Below are 17,136 nucleotides of genomic sequence, written 5' to 3'. Positions count from 1 at the left end.
GCTCAAAATGGATTAAAGACCTAAACCTAAGATATGAAGCTCCTAGGAGAAAACAAGGGAAAAGCTTCATGACATGGCATCTGACTGTGAGTTTTCAGATATGGTACCAAAAGTGCAGCCGCCAGAAGTAAGACTGGACAGATGGGACTACATCAAACCAAAAACTTCTGTGCGTCAGAGGAAAGAATCAACAGGGTGAACAGGCAACCTACAGAATGGGACAAGACATCTACAAATCATGTATCTGGCAAAGGGTTAATATACAGACAATGTAAAGAACTAAAACTCAACAAAATAACCTGATTTTAAAATGGGCAAAGGATTTGAATAGACATTTCTCCAAAGAACACATACAGATGGCCAACAGGCATGAGATTCAGTATTCAGAGTTTGGTATTAGGAAATCTATTCATGTAATCCATATTTTATGGATTGAAAGAAAAAAACACTTAATAAAATATGAAAAAGTAGATGCTTCTTTAAGCGAAGAAAAATCCCTATGTCATTCCTATGGCTGATATTATGCTTAATAAAAGTTACTAAAAATATTCCTGTTAAGGTCAAGAACAAGATTAGTATGTAAAACCCCTCTTAATACTGTTCTGGAGGTACTACATAATCAGCATCCTAGTCAGACAAGAGAAAAAAACCTGTAAAATAAAAAAATGTAAAAATATCACCATTTACATATATATATATACACATATTATATATATATATAATCAAATGCTTGGAAAGCTCAAGAGAGTTTCATTAAAAAACTGTCATAAACAATGAGAAAATTCAATAAATTGGGTCGGCTACAAAATTCATCTGAAGATGTGAATAGCTTTTGTCATATTAGAAAATAACCAGTTGGAGTATAATATGGATGAATGCTGTATTAATTCGTATTATAGATTATGCCATTTTCAACAGCAATAAATATAAACTACCTAGGAATAAATGTAATAAGACATACAAAATCTTTATAAAAAAAATGTGAAACTCTTCATCAGGTATAGTCATAAAGGAAGGGAAAAGCCTGTCATGTTCTTCAATAGGAGACTCCACATGATAAAATCAGTTTTCTCTTAAATTAATCTATATATTTACAGTGATTACAGTAGGGAAAAAATGCATGATTTTTTTTGAAAGCAAGTATTCTGATTCTAAGATTTAGATAGAAACGTAAATGAGAACAGCCAGGAAAATTCTGAAAAACAAGAATGAAGAGGGACTAATACCAGATACATAAAACATTTAAACCCTTAATAACCTAAAACAGTAATGGTATAGACACATGGTTAGAGATTGATGGGCTACAACAGAAAGTCCAAAAACAGATTCAGGCGTGCAGATGATACAGCAGATGACAAAGGTGGCTTTATACATGAGTGATGAAGAGACGAACTGATAAATGCCGTCTGAATAACTGGATAATCTGGAAAGTAATATGAAATCACATCTTACACTAGGAAAAATTCAATATGAATCATAAATTTCATCGTAAATAAGCTAGGAAAAAATCATAGGAGACGCCTAACCATATGACACAACCCACAGGACAAAGGAGTAAACAAACTGAGCGCCTCAAACACACACTGTCAAAACTCAGAGGACAGAAGCAAAAATCTGTGCTCTGACATCCTTGGTGTGGTAGGTACAACAGCCTCCCTGAGACGTCCGTGTCCTGATTCCCGGAACCTGAACGTGTTGGGTTACAGGGCAGCACACACCCCCTCTCCCCATGCTCATCCCATACCTGACCTCCCTCACGCCCAGGGCTCCTGCTTGCTTCTTAACTTCCCACTTAAAATTCTCTTCTAGTACACTGCATGTTGCAGAAACTCCTTATGGACGTGAATTTGCTCCCGTGTCACACGGTGGCTTTGAGTCTCATCAGGGAAGATTTTGCGCACACACGCATGCGTACACACACCCCCACACCCACATCCACACCCCTTCGGGAACATCTGGTAATGTCTGGAGACTTTTTTGGCTTTACAACCGAGGGGAGGCCAGGGAGGCTGCTAAACATCCTGCCATGCATAGAATGACATCCCCTCTTCCCGCCTCAACTAGCTCCCCGACAAAGAATTATCCCACCGCCGAGGGTGAGAAACCCCCCCATCCAGAGCAGGAGCACCCCAGGCAAAAAAGGACAGCTGGGGACAAAGCCTCAAAACAGGAATGCACTTGATGCGTCGAAGCCGACGCGTGTGGACTCACATTGTCCGCTCTCGCGCCCCTACAGCAGAGCTGAGTAGCTGTGACACAGACCAGATAGCTGGCAAAACCTGAAATATGTCCTGTCTGGACCTTGAAAGAAGACATCTGCCAAACTCTATGTGAATGGAACAGCAAGAGAGGCTGGTGTGGCTGTAACCCAGCAAGCAACATGGGGTGGTGCGAGATGGACTCAGGGTGGAGGCAGGCGACAGATTAGAGAGCACCGCGGGCCGACAGAAGCTACGGGGACACTGAAAGCACCTGTTCTGCACTGTCCACTGGGGCGGCCCCTAGCTGCTCACGGCTACTCAGCAGCTGAAGTGTGGCGTGGGCAGCTGTGACATGGAACTTTACTCTTCATTTTAGTTAAAAGTTTCAGTTAAAAGCCACACCACGTGTGGCTGATGGCTACAGTACAGACAGAGCCTTCTAGGCCATGGGATAGATTCAGGCTGGTCTCTTGAGTGAGACAGGAAGCCGTGGGCAAGCTGTGAGCAGAGATGTAATACACCCTCGCTGAAGATTGAGAAGGGCTTCCCAGGTGGCAAAGGGGTAAAGGATCCGCCTGCCAGTGCAGGAGACACAGGAGACGTGGGCCCGATCCTCGGGGCAGGAAATGGCAGCCCACTCCAGTATGCTTGCCTGGAGAATCTCAGAACAGAGGAGGCTGGCGGGCTGTAGTCCATGGGGCTGCAGAGTCGGACACGACTGAGCACATACGAATACACACACACACACACACGCACACACACACACACAGGCACAGAGGAGCCCCCCCACACACACGTATAACACAGTACTGTTTGACATCAGGAAATGTGCACACAGCACGCACTCACACTCTGGCTGCCGTGCGGAGACTGCCCTGTGGTGGACAAGAGTGGATGCAGCGTGGGGGAGGAGGCCACTGCACTTCCACGTGGTGGGGGGAATGTGGGAGGTAGCAGTGTTGCTTGTTGGTGAGAAGTGGTTAAATTCTGGATATATTCTGAGGCAGAGCTAACAGGATCTGCTGACAGACTGAATATGTGTGTGAGATGGAAAGGCCAGGGATGCTTCAGCAGTTTTAACTTAAGCAAGTCGGGCAGAGTCCCCTAGTACTGATGTGCAGAAGAAACGGGGAGGGGTATACCTGTCGGGAACGACCACCAAGGACTCCCTTTGGGACGTCAGTTCAAGGTGTCTGCTGGACATCCCAGTGGGGCTGACAGGGTACAGGTACTGCGTTCAGGGAGAAGCTGAAGCTGAAGGTAGAGCTTTATCCGGTGATGGAAACATTCTGTATCTGCACTGTCCAGTAGAGTAGCCACAGGCCACAAAACAGCTACTGAACGCCTGGAATGCGTCAAGTGCAACTGAGGTACTGAATTTTGAAATGGATATAATTATAAAAATCCCCTGGATTCCTGGACGCCCATAATCTCCTGAATTAGGACACCCATGCTTTTACTGCCTAGGGCCTGGGTGCAATATCTAGTCAGGGCATGAAGATTCCACAAACCTGGACGCATAGCCAAAAAAAAAAATGTGAAAGCTGTGGTACATATACACAATGGAGTATTACTCAGCCATTAAAAAGAATACATTTGAATCAGTTCTAATGAGGTGGATGAAACTGGAGCCTATTATACAGTGAAGTAAGCCAGAAAGAAGAACACCAATACAGTATACTAACGCATATATATGGAATTTAGAAAGATGGTAACAATAACCCTGTATACGAGACAGCAAAAGAGACACAGATGTATAGAGAAGTCTTTTGGACTCTGTGTGAGAGGGAGAGGGTGGGATGATTTGGGAGAATGGCATTGAAATACGTATAATATCATATATGAAACAAGCTGCCAGTCCAGGTTCGAGGCACGATGCTGGATGCTTGGGGCTAGTGCGCTGGGACGACCCAGGGGATGGTGGGGGAAGGGAGGAGGGAGGAGGGTTCAGGATGGGGAACATGTGTATACCTGTGGCGGATTCATTTCGATATTTGGCAAAACCAATACAATATCGTAAAGTTTAAAAATAAAATAAAATTTAAAAAAATGTATCTGCTTATAGTGAATTTAAATTTCCATGGCCACGTGTGGCCAGTGGGTCCTCCTTAGCCAGCACAGGTGTGAACGGTGTGTATCGCACGGTCCTGGAGAAGGTCTTGGGGAACAGACATACGCAGCAGAGGCCCAGGTCTGAGCCCGGGGTGCTCCAGCTTGTACTGAAGGTGAGCTCCAGCTCAAAGTGCCTGTCTCCTCACCAGCCTGCTGGGCAGTCAACCACAGTGCGTTCTCTCTTCCCACACATGCCCCACTCACCTGGGCACAGGCCTTCTGTCACCACTTCCTCCACCGTCCAGGGCTCTTTGCCTTGCTCCAGGAAGGAGATCACATCAGGTTTGGAAATGGCAAGACCTGGATGTCAGAGAAAAACATGCCACCCGGTTATGCTGTGGGGCTTCGGAATTCAGACCAGGGCCTGGTTAACAAGCAAGACAGGCAAGAAGGGCCAAGGGAATAGGAGAGTCACATGACGGTTGGGGCAGATGCAGCTTCAGGCCAAGGAGCTGCCCTTTAACCTCTCAAAAGACCCTCAACGTTGACAAGGAACCCATGTGGCCTGGGGTAACCTCCAAAGTAACAGACCTTACCCAGGGAGACCAGGTTGCTATAGGTCTCCAACATCACATCTCTGTACAAATCCCTCTGAGTGGGTGCCAGCTGTTCCCATTCTTCTTGGGAGAAGACTACGGCCACATCCCTGAATAAGTCTGACCCCTGGAACAATAGGCAGGTATGTATAAGCATATTTCAAGGCAACATCTTTCCATGGGATGAGAGGCGATGGAGGAGGTCTCTGCAGGAATGGTGCGTCCTGGTGAAAAAGAAGGCTGGGGCTGGGGGCACGTGACGTGACAGGTGACAGGAAAGATGAGCACAGGTGAGACAGCTTCAAGTACTCTTGAACTTTCCTTTCTACTACAAACCAAAGCTCGTGTACTCGGGCCTAGGAGGAAAATTAAATCCAGCCAAATCGAGTCTTCCCGGTTAGGACGGCGTAGTCGAGCATGCTGCCCACCCTGTGCTTGGCACACGATAAACTCTCGTGTGAGGCCTGCCATCTGTACTTCTACGGAGTAACAGCAACAAAACCCAACAATTTTGGGGTAGTCTTTCCTCAAAATATTTTATTAAAAGACATACTTAATATCTTGTGCATGCTCAGTCATGTCTGACTCTTTGTGACCCCATGGACTGTAGCCCCCCAGACTCCTCTGTCCATGGACTTTTTCAGGCAAGGAAAAAACTGTCCACGACTTTTTCAGGGTGGTTTGCCATTTCCTCCTCCAGGGGAATCTTCCTGGCCCAGGGATGGAACCTGCATCTCCTGCACTGGCGGGTGGATTCTTTACCGCTGAGCCACCTGGGAAGCCCGGTGTTTTATCTTAGAAAACAGAATTTTCGTTTGTCAGGAACTGCTTGAAGACACAGGCTCATCATTATATGAAAACGTCACACAAATTTTTCCTTATGGGAAAAATCTTGAGTGATGACTACTTTTATTAGCTGCATAATTTACTATCAAGTGAAATAACTGATTCAACCATTCTTTTACTTTGGATGCAGAGGTCTCTAAGGTCTTTCTGTTCTTTCAAAACTATGACTATCCAGATTCGGAGCAATGCATCCATCTAACTAACTGTCTTACAGTCCCAGCTCTGCACTGCTCCTGCTCTTAAGCTGAAGAAGCTGGTGGAGAATGACCGAGATTCACATGCTCTGTTCAGCCTCAAACTGGACCTTAATGCGGGCATTTAATCTCATAGATGCCCAGATAAACTTCAGTTACACACCCAGCTGTCAGTATAGGAGATGGTGACCCCACAGTGAAACTGAGCCCAACCAATACCAACTCCCCTGATTTTGTGTGTGTGATCTCTCATCAGTATTCATCTCCATTTCATCAAATCTCAGTTCTTGTAAGGCATGTTCTCATTTTATATAAGGAAATAGATTTCTTCTCCCTTTGGCCTCCCAGCAGAATACCAAGCCATCAGAAGACATAAAATGCTATACAGGATGAATCCACATGGGCACTGGTCAGCGTGGATGGGGCCAAGGGGGAGGGAACCTCTGAGAAGCAGATTCTTGGGTGGAACCCAGGTGGGAAACTTCAGGATAAGGAAAACAAATATTTACATGATTTGAAAACTCACGAGGGACATGACTGTCAGGATTTCATGGGCTGCTGCGGCCTCCTCTTGGTTTGTCTCTTGGGGAAGGGCAGAGTCCTGAGATGACAGACCTGGGGGGGAAAGAGCAATCATATGAGAGGCCAGGCTTGCCTCACGGCTCCCAGAAAGTGCACAGTGACAGTGCCCACCTCTCCTCCCCACTCCCCAATTACAGGGAGCCTTTCCCAGCTCCACCTTGGTACTGATGCGATCTGAGGTGGGGATGCACAGACCTGGTCCAGCGACAGAATCGGGTGCCTGGGACCAGGAAGGCTGTCCTCGGGCTAGGGAGCACAGCCTGCCTGATCTGCTCAGTGAGACCTTCCCAGAACCACACCGTTTAATACTCTCGTGCCCACACTGTAACACCTTTGGAGGTCTCCCTGGCTCTTAACCTAACGTTCTAATTAATAAAGAACCCTACAGCCCTACCTAAGGTCTGGCAGGCACCATTGTGCAGACCCTGCCTTGAGGCAACAGATGTTTGCAGTGGGCAAATAGATGGGGCAGGCCCAGTTCTCCACCATAAATAAGCCTCTGCACAGAGATATAAGTGAGCGAAGCTTTGGGCATAGCATTTGCTGAAAAACAGAATCAAGATTAGTACATAACAGTTCACAAGTAGGTGAGTGGTTGAATCATATGATGGATGTCAAGCAACTATCAAAAGTCATGTGGGACAACATCAACTGACAAATATATTTGCAACTGGATCCCTTCTACAACAAGGTAACATTCAGCAACAGAAGTCAAACCCGCCCACCTACTGACAGGCAGGCTAACATCGCTCCCCTCCCCCCCAAAAAACTAAACTGGAATGGAAAACATCCAAGTATTAAGAATGATGCCATTTAACCACTTTCTGAGTTCATCAGTAAAACAGTAGTATTTTATAAAAGAGCTTAGGACATTGCCCAACATGTAACCAATACTTAATGTGTAAACGGAATAATGATTTTGTTTAGTCGCTAAGTAGTGTAGGACTCTTGCGACCCATGGACTGTAGCCCACCAGGCCCCTCTGTCCATGGGATTCTCCAGGCAAGAATACTGGAGTGGGTTGTCATTTCCTTCTCCAGGGGAATCTTTCCCAACCAGGATCGAACCCGTGTCTCCCGCATTGCAGGTAGATTCTTTACCACTGAGCTATTGGGGAAGCCCACTGTTCCTTAATGTCATGTAGAAGGACGTTTTCCTTATGACAACTTTCTTTAAAGCATAATTTACATTCGCTGTAACTATTTCATTACAGGGGTGGCCAGTGATTTACTCAGCCATCTTCCCATGAATGTACCATGGAAGTGAAAGTCGCTCAGTTGTGTCCAACTCTTTGGGACCCCATGGACTATACGGTCCATGGAATTCTCCAGGCCAGAATACTGGAGGGGGTTGCCTTTCCCTCCTCTGGGGATCTTCTCAACCCAGGGATCGAACCCAGGTCTCCCGCATTGCAGGCGGATTCTTTACCAGCTGAGCCACAAGGTAAGCCCCAATGGTTGGACAAATTTTGAACAAGATCCTCTAAAATGTTTCCAAGTCGCTGCTTGTAAACTAGAGGTTCCAAATTTTCAGGGGTCTTCCAACTCTGAAAGTCTCATGAGACAAGACTTCACACCAAATTTTTAAAAGGATGCATAAGAAAAATGCAAAACATCCATAAGCAAGCACTTTCTGGTGGCCGGAACCCCAACAGGCACACCCACCTAAGGGGTCCCGGGCTATGAGCCCTGACGGCAACAGGGGGCGACAGCAGGGCGCGACAGCAGGGCGCGCCGCGGGGGCCGATGGGGAGTGTAGTCCGGAGCCCGGAAAGCCGCAGACCGACGGCGAAACGAGACGTTCCCGTTCTTTCCAGGCCCGTGACCCGCCCGGCCGCAGCGCCCACTTGGGCGCAGACCCCGGGGCTCCTGGTAAGCTCCGGAGCCCCTCACCTGCCAGCTCCTCTGGTCCAGGTGCCCCCTCGGCCGCGCCCCCCGCAGCCCCGGGTGCGCTTCCCCGTCCGTACCAGTGGCCTCAGGAGCCGGAAGATGGCGCAGACGCACAAAGCACTGCCGAGGCTGCGTCGCGGTTGGACAGGCGCCGCAGTGTCTTCTGGGAAACGTAGTCTCTGTCCTCAAGGCTGGACCCAAGGAGCGCGTCTCGCGATGCTTCGAGTGGGCGGGACTCGTGCGTAGGTCGGTGCGTGGGAAATCGTCTGGGAAACGAAGGAGCCTTGTGGGTTTCGTGGGTCGCCGGGTGAGTACCTGGGCATCGGGCGCGCTCTCCTCGCGTGGGTGTCTCCCTGATGCAGGTGAGTGTGGGCGTGGCCGTACCCGCGTGAGCTGTGTTCGGTTCTGACCCGGTCGTTGAGTGTGTGACTGGGACCGTTAAACGCCGGGTACATGTTTGTGTGTGTAAAATTAGTATATGAAACAAATCCCACTATTAAATCACCGTCGCCGTGGAACAGCCATTTTACTGGAAGGCTTGGAGGGAGGAAAAAGCCCGAGAGTTCATTTGGTAACTAATTTTAAAACGTTGTTGTCGCTCAGTCGTGTCCGACTCTTTGCGACCCCAAACACTCCAGGTTCCCTGCCCTTCACTATCTCCCGGACTTATCTCAAATCCTGTCCATCGAGTCACTGATGCCATCCAACCATCCTGTCCTCTGTCGTCGCCTGTCCTGTCCTCCATCTTTCCCAGCATACGGGTCTTTTCCAGTGAATGGGCTCTTCACATCAGGTGGCCAAAGTATTGGCCAGGTGGCTCAGTGGTAAAGAATGGGCCTGCCGGACAGGAGACGCGGATTCGATCCGTGTGTCAGAGATCCCCTGGAGAAGGAAATGGCAACCCGCTCAAGTATTCTTGCCTGGAGAATCCCATGGATGGAGAAACTTGGTGGGCCATATACTCCATGTGGTCGCAGAGAGTCCGACACGACTTAGGGACTAAACAGTTTTAAAACATTGTAAAAAAAAATGCTGAAATACTTGCAGATTATGAAGGAAAATACAGAATCAGCAAAAAGGTTTTGAAGGAGATGTCAAAGAGTTTTCTGTTATGAGATGATATTTCTCGGCTTAGATCTCTAGCTACAGGTAGTTCAACTTTGGTTTGTGAAAGCGTGAGAAGCCCTGAACTTTGCCCATCCCGGAACATAATGGTCTGATATGGTGGGAAGTCCAGTGGATCTGCTCAGTTCAGTTCGGTTCAGTCGCTCAGTCATTTCCGACTCTTTGCGACCCCATGAATTGCAGCACGCCAGGCCTCCCTGTCCATCACCAACTCCCGGAGTTCACTGAGACTCACGTCCATAGAGTCGGTGATGCCATCCAGCCATCTCATCCGCTGTCGTCCCCTTCTCCTCCTGCCCCCAGCTGAGACCCTGTTAAACCTGGCCTGTGAATGAGGAAAGCATTTCTGTGCAGGGTGATACACTCCTGAGCCAGACCCAGCCCAGCGCCCTGGCCTCTGAGTTGTCCTAGAATACGCCCTCTTGCATCTGCCTTCTTGAAACGTTTTTCTGAAATCTGTGCATATTCACGTTGTTGCACGTCTGAAGAATGCTTTTCTCTAAGTTAGTTTCAAAATGTAATTTAAACCCAATAAAAATACCAGTACTGTTTCTCCATTGGAAATAGGTTGATACTAAAGCTCAAAGTAAAAAGTAAACTTGCAAAAATGGCTAAGAACATTCTGAGAAAGGAAAGCTATAAAGTATGCTAACATGACCAGATATTAAACATATTAAAGAGGGTCTATAATTGTAACTACTGCGTGGTATCGGTTCATGAATTGTTAGATGGGAGAGACTAGACTGTCCAGAAATATCAAGTGCAGAGGGAAATCTACTGTATATAAATGTAGCATATCACTGGGATAAAAATGGATTTTTTAATAAAAAAGCTTGTGGAATAATTGGATAGTCAGTTGGAAAAAAATAAAATTATATTAATACCTCACATAATGCAAAAGAATAAACTCCAAATTGGCTTGAGTTCTAATTTAAACAGCAGACATGTACAGAGGTGAATTCCCTTATGACTTGGATGTGTGGAAAGACTTTCTGATTTAAAAATCCAGATGTAATAAAAGACTGCTGCACTTGAGAACTTGAGAGTGGCATTGAAACATGTATAATATCGTGTGTGAGGCGAGTCGCCAGTCCAGGTTTGATGCACGAAACTGGATGCTTGGAGCTGGTGCACTGGGATGACCCAGAGGGATGGTACGGGAAGGGAGGAGGGTTCAGGATGGGGAACATGTGTATACCCGTGGCGGATTCATGTTGATATATGGCAAAACCAATACAATATTGTAAAGTTAAAAAATAAAATTAAAAACAAAAAAAAAACTAAAGCACCTATGTAAGGCAAAATACACCGTAAGCAAAGGCGAAACACAAATGACAAAATTTTTACAAGTTTATGAATCTCAGATAAGGAGCTAACATTCCTAATAAGTAAAAACCAAAAGCCAAAAAATGCAGCCTCTGAACTCAATTTAGTAGATTGTTTTTCATAATAGCTTTGGAATCGTGATTTGGAAACTATTTTATGTGCATTATTGTTATTGCTTAGTTGCCAAGTCATGCCTGACTCTGCGACCCCATGGACTGCAGCACGCCAGGCTTCCCTGTCCTTCACTGTCTCCCAGAGCTTGCTCAAACTCATGTTCATTGAGTCGGTGATGCCATCCAACCATCTCATCCTCTGTTGTCCCCTTCTCCTCCTGCCCTCAATTGTTCCCAGCATTGGCTTCTTTAGAATTGAGCAACTGAATAAATGCGTTGATTTGTTGGTGGCCAATGTTTTACTGTGGGAAAAGAGAGATATAAATAAAGGATAACAGAAGATAAAGAACCACCCCATGATGTTGAGTTGGTGCGCACTCATGATTAAAAATAGGTTTGTGCAGCTCACTGAGATCAGTGTTAACACCCATAGTGATGGCATGCTAAGATCAGGTACTCATGATAGATTCGGTGGAAGTGGCACTTGGCCTTTATGATCTTCCTCCCAAAACACAGAGCCTCCTTTTGATGACAGCATGGCAGACAAATGGCAGTCCGTGGACACCGGACAAAACACCTGCCCTGAACGCCACGAAAGTGGAGGGCGGTCATTGTAAACAAGGAGAGTCTGAGAAACCATCACAACTAGAAGGGGCCTACTGAGACACAACTGAAAATAAGTATCCTGAGTGAGATCCTGGAAAAACCAGAGGACATCAGATAAAGTGGGAGAGAGAAAGTGTGGACTTTAATAATAATGCATCCGTGTTGGTTCATTAATTGTTAAAAAAAAATTAACCAAAACTGGGTGCAGAGTATGTGGGAACCTTCTGTACTATCTTTGCAGTTTTTCTGTAAATCAAAAACTTCTAAAATAAAAGTTGATTTGAATTAATTAGTCTTACTCTTTTTTTTTAAGTGTGTGTTTGTATAATTTTCTACTTCTCTATTTGGTGAAGGAGCGTAGAAGCAATGATGCCTCAGTGCAATAAGCAGACCTTGGTCTCTAAATACCATTCTCTAATAAAAAGGAACCAAAGCTTATTGGGGTGATGTCTGATTCCAGGATGATGGCAGGGAAAGTACAAAATGAGAATGGAATATCTTCTTATGCCCAAAAGTGGGGAGATGCTAAAAACATATCACAGAGGATCCCCTGCCCACAAGTGCAGTGGTCTTATATAGTACAAAACTTGCCATCCCACTTTATATACAAATAGAAAACTAGATAATATGTAGGAAACAAGTTTTTTCAGGTACTGGACACCTGGTAATGTGAGACTTTGGTCCCTGAGAGAGGGGAGAATAAATGACTTCTATAGGAGCAACGGCTTTCTCTCTGGAGGCATATTGCAGACAATACAGGAAGGAGGAACGCAAGCAGAGCACACCAGATTTCCTAAAGTGAGACAAACAGCAGAGCTGGGGAAACTCAGGTAACTGGAATTTGCCAAGCGGAGTGTGGAAGAGGAAGGAAGGATGGGAGGGAGGTACTCGGAGAAAGAGCTCCAGAAATATGCACAGGACTCTCCCTGAGTTCTTAAGCTGTGCATGTATCTATTTAAAGGGAAATTCTAGAATGTGCAAAACTGTAGGGACAGAAAGATGAGTGGTTGCTGTGGTCCACAGGTTCAGGGAAAGTTGGAAAAGGAATGGAAGGGGAATTTGGGGGATGATGGAAATCTTGCATACCTTGATTGAGTTGGTGATCACATGGATGTAGATATTTGTTGAAGCTCTTTGAAGCATATTCTCCAGGATTCCGTTTGAGGAGGGCTTTTGTGGGCATAACTATGACAATCTGAGCGTCAGTATAATTAGAGTAACAGTGCGCTGCTGCTGCTAAGTCACTTCAGTCGTGTCCGACTCTGTGCGACCCCATAGACGGCAGCCCACCAGGCTCCCCCATCCCTGGGATTCTCCAGGCAAGAACACTGGAGTGGGTTGCCATTTCCTCCTCCAATGCATGAAAGTGAAAAGTCAAAGTGAAGTCGCTCAGTCGTGTCCGACTCTTAGTGACCCCATGGACTGCAGCCTACCAGGCTCCTCTGTCCATAGGATTTTCCAGGCAAGAGTACTGGAGTGGGGTGCCATGGCCTCCTCCAGAGTAACAGTATAAGTGAACATATTTCATATATTCATACTAAAATAAGTGATGACTGAATGAGGAGAGAAAGAACTTACAGAATTTCAACCAGTGAATGTAGAAGGAATGATAGATCTATAAGATATCTTCAGCCATCCTGATTCTAAAGCTGTTGCTGAAGATTGATAACAGGATATCTTTGTAGTCTCAAATTTAGCTCCTCACAGATAACTGGCTACAAAAACAAAAGTAGTCACTTTAGAGCGCTCGCCGATAATCAGATGCTTCGAATCTGCAACTGTCTTCTGGACTGTAGGTTCTCAAGGTTGTGAAGTTCAGTCTTGCTGTGCTCAGTCACTTCTTGGTTTAATAAAGTAGCCAGATCTTGTCTCTAAGATTTTGATGTTTTTTGTTCATAATGAACTTTTTACATTGATCTTTATTTTTAAAAACATTTCATCGATGTATCGTGTGTTCTGGTTTCTGGTTCTGTTTGGGTTTTTGGTGCCCCCTTAAATGTTATGTGTGAAGGAGCGCTCCACTCCCTGAGATGTAGTTGTGGGCGTTCAAATGAGGGGGAGGAGCAAAGGAGGAGTGCGAGAACAGAGGCGCTGCGGGAGCTGAGGACATTCTGCCCTACTCTCAGGGTCCCCTCCCTTTCGTTCTTCAGTGGCTAACGTGTTAGTCGCGTCCGACTCTTGTGACCCCATGGACTGTAGCCCACCAGGCTCCTCTGTCCATGGAATTTACCAGGCAGGAATACTGGAGTGGGTCATCATTTCCTTCTCCAGGGGATCTTCCTGACCCAGGGATCGAACCCAAGTCTCCCACATTGCAGACAGGTTCGTTAGCGTCTGAGCCACCAGGGAAGCTCTTCTTTGGAGGTATTTCAGCATATTCACAGGGTTGTGTAACTATCAGCACGACCTAAACTTGAAACATTTTCATCACCAAAGAAGAAAGCCTGATGTTCCTGCTCATTCTTCATTTCCTCCCCTCAGCCCAAACAACCACGGATTTACTTTCTCTGACATTTTTGCCTATTCTGGATATTTCATATCAAATGGGCTCATACAATACGTAGTCTTTTGTGACTGGCTTTTCACATAGTGTAATGTTTTCAAGGTTCATCCTTGTAGCTTGGTGTCAGTACATCATTGCTTTTATTACAGTTGATGACTGAATAATAAGGGCATTTGGGTTGTTTGCACTCTGGCCATCATGAATAATGTTCCAACCATCATTATTATTAATGAGCTGTTATTAATGGCTGTTAGGAACCATTTGTGTACTAGTTTCTGCATGGATGTGTGTTTTCATTTTTCTTAGGTATATATACATCTATGACTGCAATTGCTGGGTCACGTAGTAACTCTAGCTTTTTAAGGAATGTCTGGAATGTTTCTGCAAGGCAGCTACTTCATTTTAAATTCCCACTGGCAATGTATGAGGTTCAGCGTCTCCACATCCTCACCAACAGTTTGTCTGACTTTTTGATTCCAGCCATTTTTGTGGGTGTGAAATGGCAAGTCATCATGGTTTTGATTTAAATTTCCCTAAGGACTGATGTGGAGAAGGCAATGGCACCCCACTCCAGTACTCTTGCCTGGAAACTCCCATGGACGGAGGAGCCTGGTGGGCTGCAGTCCTTGGGATTGCTGAGGGTCAGACACGACTGAGCGACTTCCCTTTCACTTTTCACTTTCATGCGCTGGAGAAGGAAATGGCAACCCACTCCAGTGTTCTTGCCTGGAGAATCCCAGGGACGGGGGAGCCTGGTGGGCTGCTGTCTATGGGGTCGCACAGAGTCGGACACAACTGAAGTGACTTAGCGGCAGCAGCAAGGACTGATGATTTGAGCATCTTTTCAAGTGCTTTGGACTTCGTTTATATTCTTTGGAGAGATGTCTGTCCATATCCTTTGCCCATTTTAAAATTGTGTTCAGGTGCTAAAGCAATTTATTGGAGGAAGAATAGCATTTTCAACAAATAATGCTGGCACCATTGGACATCCACAGCAACAAAAGAACTTCGACCTCCGCCTGTTATAAAATTTAACTCAAAATAGAGTACAGACTTAAATTTGCTCCAGTATTAATCCATGAAAAAACAAATATATCTTCATTGTGACAATGAGAGCAAAGTAAATGGGTCCTTCTGTCTCGGATTCTATACTCTAGTACTCAAGATCATGTACTTAGACTACTCCATTAAATTTAATGTGCTAGGCAGACATCTGCTGATTATTGATTTGAAAATGATAAATTTGTTTTTTATGCAAGTCACAGTAAATTTTGATGCAAGCTTTGTAGAGGGTTCTGCCAACAGAAGCTTAAAAGGTAATAGTTGAAAACAACAAAAAAAATGTTATCACCTATCTTCTTCAAGGTAAAGATGCCCATACATCTTTATGGGCATTCAAGATTCTTCATACATCTGTGAAATGTGGGAAAGGCTGCAAAACCTGCATGTTTACTGATACGTCTTAACTTGCATGTTTGCACTGTTTCAGAAAGCCAGAGGTTAGGTACAGTCGGAATTTCAACGTTAAAACACAAAACCAACTAGTTTTTGTGGATTGTGTTCCTTTTACTTTTTTATATATAGGAACAGCTTTCCAATAGTGCAATGTAGTTCTAACAGATTAATTCCCCCTTTAAGAAAAACAAAGCCCCAGAAATACAGGTTGCTTCAGTATCACACAATTAGTTTTATAATTTCAAACAAATGTATTTATTTCTCTACTTTTAACCATGTTGTGTATATTCAACATGTTATTACTATATACAGTGTTTCAATATCTTTGTAAATATAACATTTGCATTTTGTACATTTCTTCCATATAAACATTTCCAGGTTTTTGTCATTGGTTCCTTTGATGAGAAGTTACTCTGAAGCTCCATATCCTATAACGCGATTTCAGAAAAGGTGAGGCATGACTGGACGAGAGCTAGGAGTTTATTAAACATTTTCAGACACACGCTGAATAGGAACAAGAGGGTGTTAAAGAACCAAGTACTGAAAGAATGGCCTTGTGCTCTGCTTTTCTTTATAACGTGTATCAATTCCCAGTATTTATCAGTATCTGTTTTCCTATTAAATTTCTCCCACACTGGAACCTCAGCTCCGCGGATGGCGATTTTGGCACGTTCCTAGTTGTCCCCAGCGCCTGCAACAGTGCTCGGCGAACTGTGCTGTCCTTGGTGGCTCACTCCTGTCAGACTCTAGCCCGCCAGGCTCCTCTGTCCATGGGATTCTCCAGGGAACAACACTGGAGTGGGTTGCCACGTCCTCCTCCAGGAGATCTTCCGGACCCAGGGAAGGAACCCAGGTCTTCCGCATTTGCAGGCGGATTCTTTACCACTGAGCCATGTGGAAAGCCCTGCTTGGCACACAGTAGCCCCTCAGTAAGTGGCAAATGAAAGGCTCGGGAGGACAGAGGGGCTACAGGAAGAGCCCCGAGCCCCGGCGCTCTCCGTGGCCCGCACACCCACCCCGCCGTCTGCGGTACCCCAGCGCCGGCTCGGAGCCCCACCTGCGGCGCCCGCACGGACGCGGCCACTGCGCGTGCGCCCCACAGCCCCGCCGCCACGCGCGCCCAGCGTTTCTGGACGCCTCGGCGATGCGAGCGAGGTGCGCCTGCGCAGTTCACGCCGGCCATCCAGGTCTAGGCGGACTCGGCGGCCGGGCCATGGGTCCGCCGGCCTGAGGGCTGGGCCGGGTCGGCTCTGGGTCGGAAGGCCGGGCCTGCGGGAGCGCGGCAGAGACGACCCGAGGGGACGAAGCCGGAAGTTGCCCGCGCCTGGGGCCGGCAGTCCCGGCATGCTCCGCGCCGCCCCGGGACCGGTACAGGACTCCAGCTCCCGGCGGCCCCCGCGGCCGGCGCCGGCTGCCCGCCCGGGCGCCGCGGCCCCTTTGTGAGACCGCCGCTCGCGGCGAGATCGAGTCCCCGCCCCGGCCGCGGGCTGCTCGGCGCCGGGCGAGGAGAGGTGAGGCGTCCTGCGCGGCGCGTGGGCAGGCCGGCCGGCGGGCGGGTGGGCGGCTGAGGGCGTCGGGGCCGGTGGGAGCCGGGGGCAGGGTGTGCGTGACCGTGTGTGGGCAGAGCGAGCGTGTCACTGCGTGTGAA

The 17,136-nt window shown here is 46.7% G+C and overlaps 2 protein-coding genes across 22 annotated transcripts in view; one reads left to right on the top strand and one right to left on the bottom strand.

Moving 5' to 3' along the window:
* The window catches only part of ZNF582 (zinc finger protein 582), an 18,815-nt gene extending 10,177 nt beyond the window's left edge, over window positions 1–8,638 (bottom strand). For 2 of the 13 annotated variants that reach the window (XM_086354871.1, XM_086354859.1), the window contains exons 1-5: window positions 8,136–8,287; window positions 6,866–7,014; window positions 6,416–6,504; window positions 4,850–4,976; window positions 4,518–4,613 (exon numbers count right to left, since the gene is read on the bottom strand). In XM_086354871.1, coding sequence (XP_086210997.1) covers window positions 4,518–4,613; window positions 4,850–4,976; window positions 6,416–6,424 — 232 coding nt within the window. In that variant the 5' untranslated portion in view covers window positions 6,425–6,504; window positions 6,866–7,014; window positions 8,136–8,287. Of the gene's footprint in view, window positions 1–4,517; window positions 4,614–4,849; window positions 4,977–6,398; window positions 6,505–6,865; window positions 7,015–8,135; window positions 8,288–8,363 lie in introns of those variants that run through there. The other 11 variants (XM_086354870.1, XM_086354858.1, XM_086354869.1 and 8 more) reach the window with 10 other exon arrangements.
* ZNF583 (zinc finger protein 583) overlaps window positions 8,579–17,136 on the top strand; it is a 22,433-nt gene continuing 13,875 nt past the window's right edge. For 7 of the 9 annotated variants that reach the window (XM_086354810.1, XM_086354813.1, XM_086354809.1 and 4 more), the window contains exon 1: window positions 16,886–16,999. The gene's annotated coding sequence lies outside the window, so the exon portion shown is untranslated. Of the gene's footprint in view, window positions 8,668–16,885; window positions 17,000–17,136 lie in introns of those variants that run through there. The other 2 variants (XM_086354812.1, XM_086354811.1) reach the window with 2 other exon arrangements.

This window comes from Bos grunniens, chromosome 18, assembly GCF_055505025.1.
Source record: "Bos grunniens cultivar Pamir isolate PY7600 chromosome 18, Bosgru_T2T1.0, whole genome shotgun sequence".
Taxonomy (NCBI): domain Eukaryota; kingdom Metazoa; phylum Chordata; class Mammalia; order Artiodactyla; family Bovidae; genus Bos; species Bos grunniens.
Note: the sequence above shows the minus strand (reverse complement) of the source record. Positions and strands in the feature narration are given on the sequence as shown.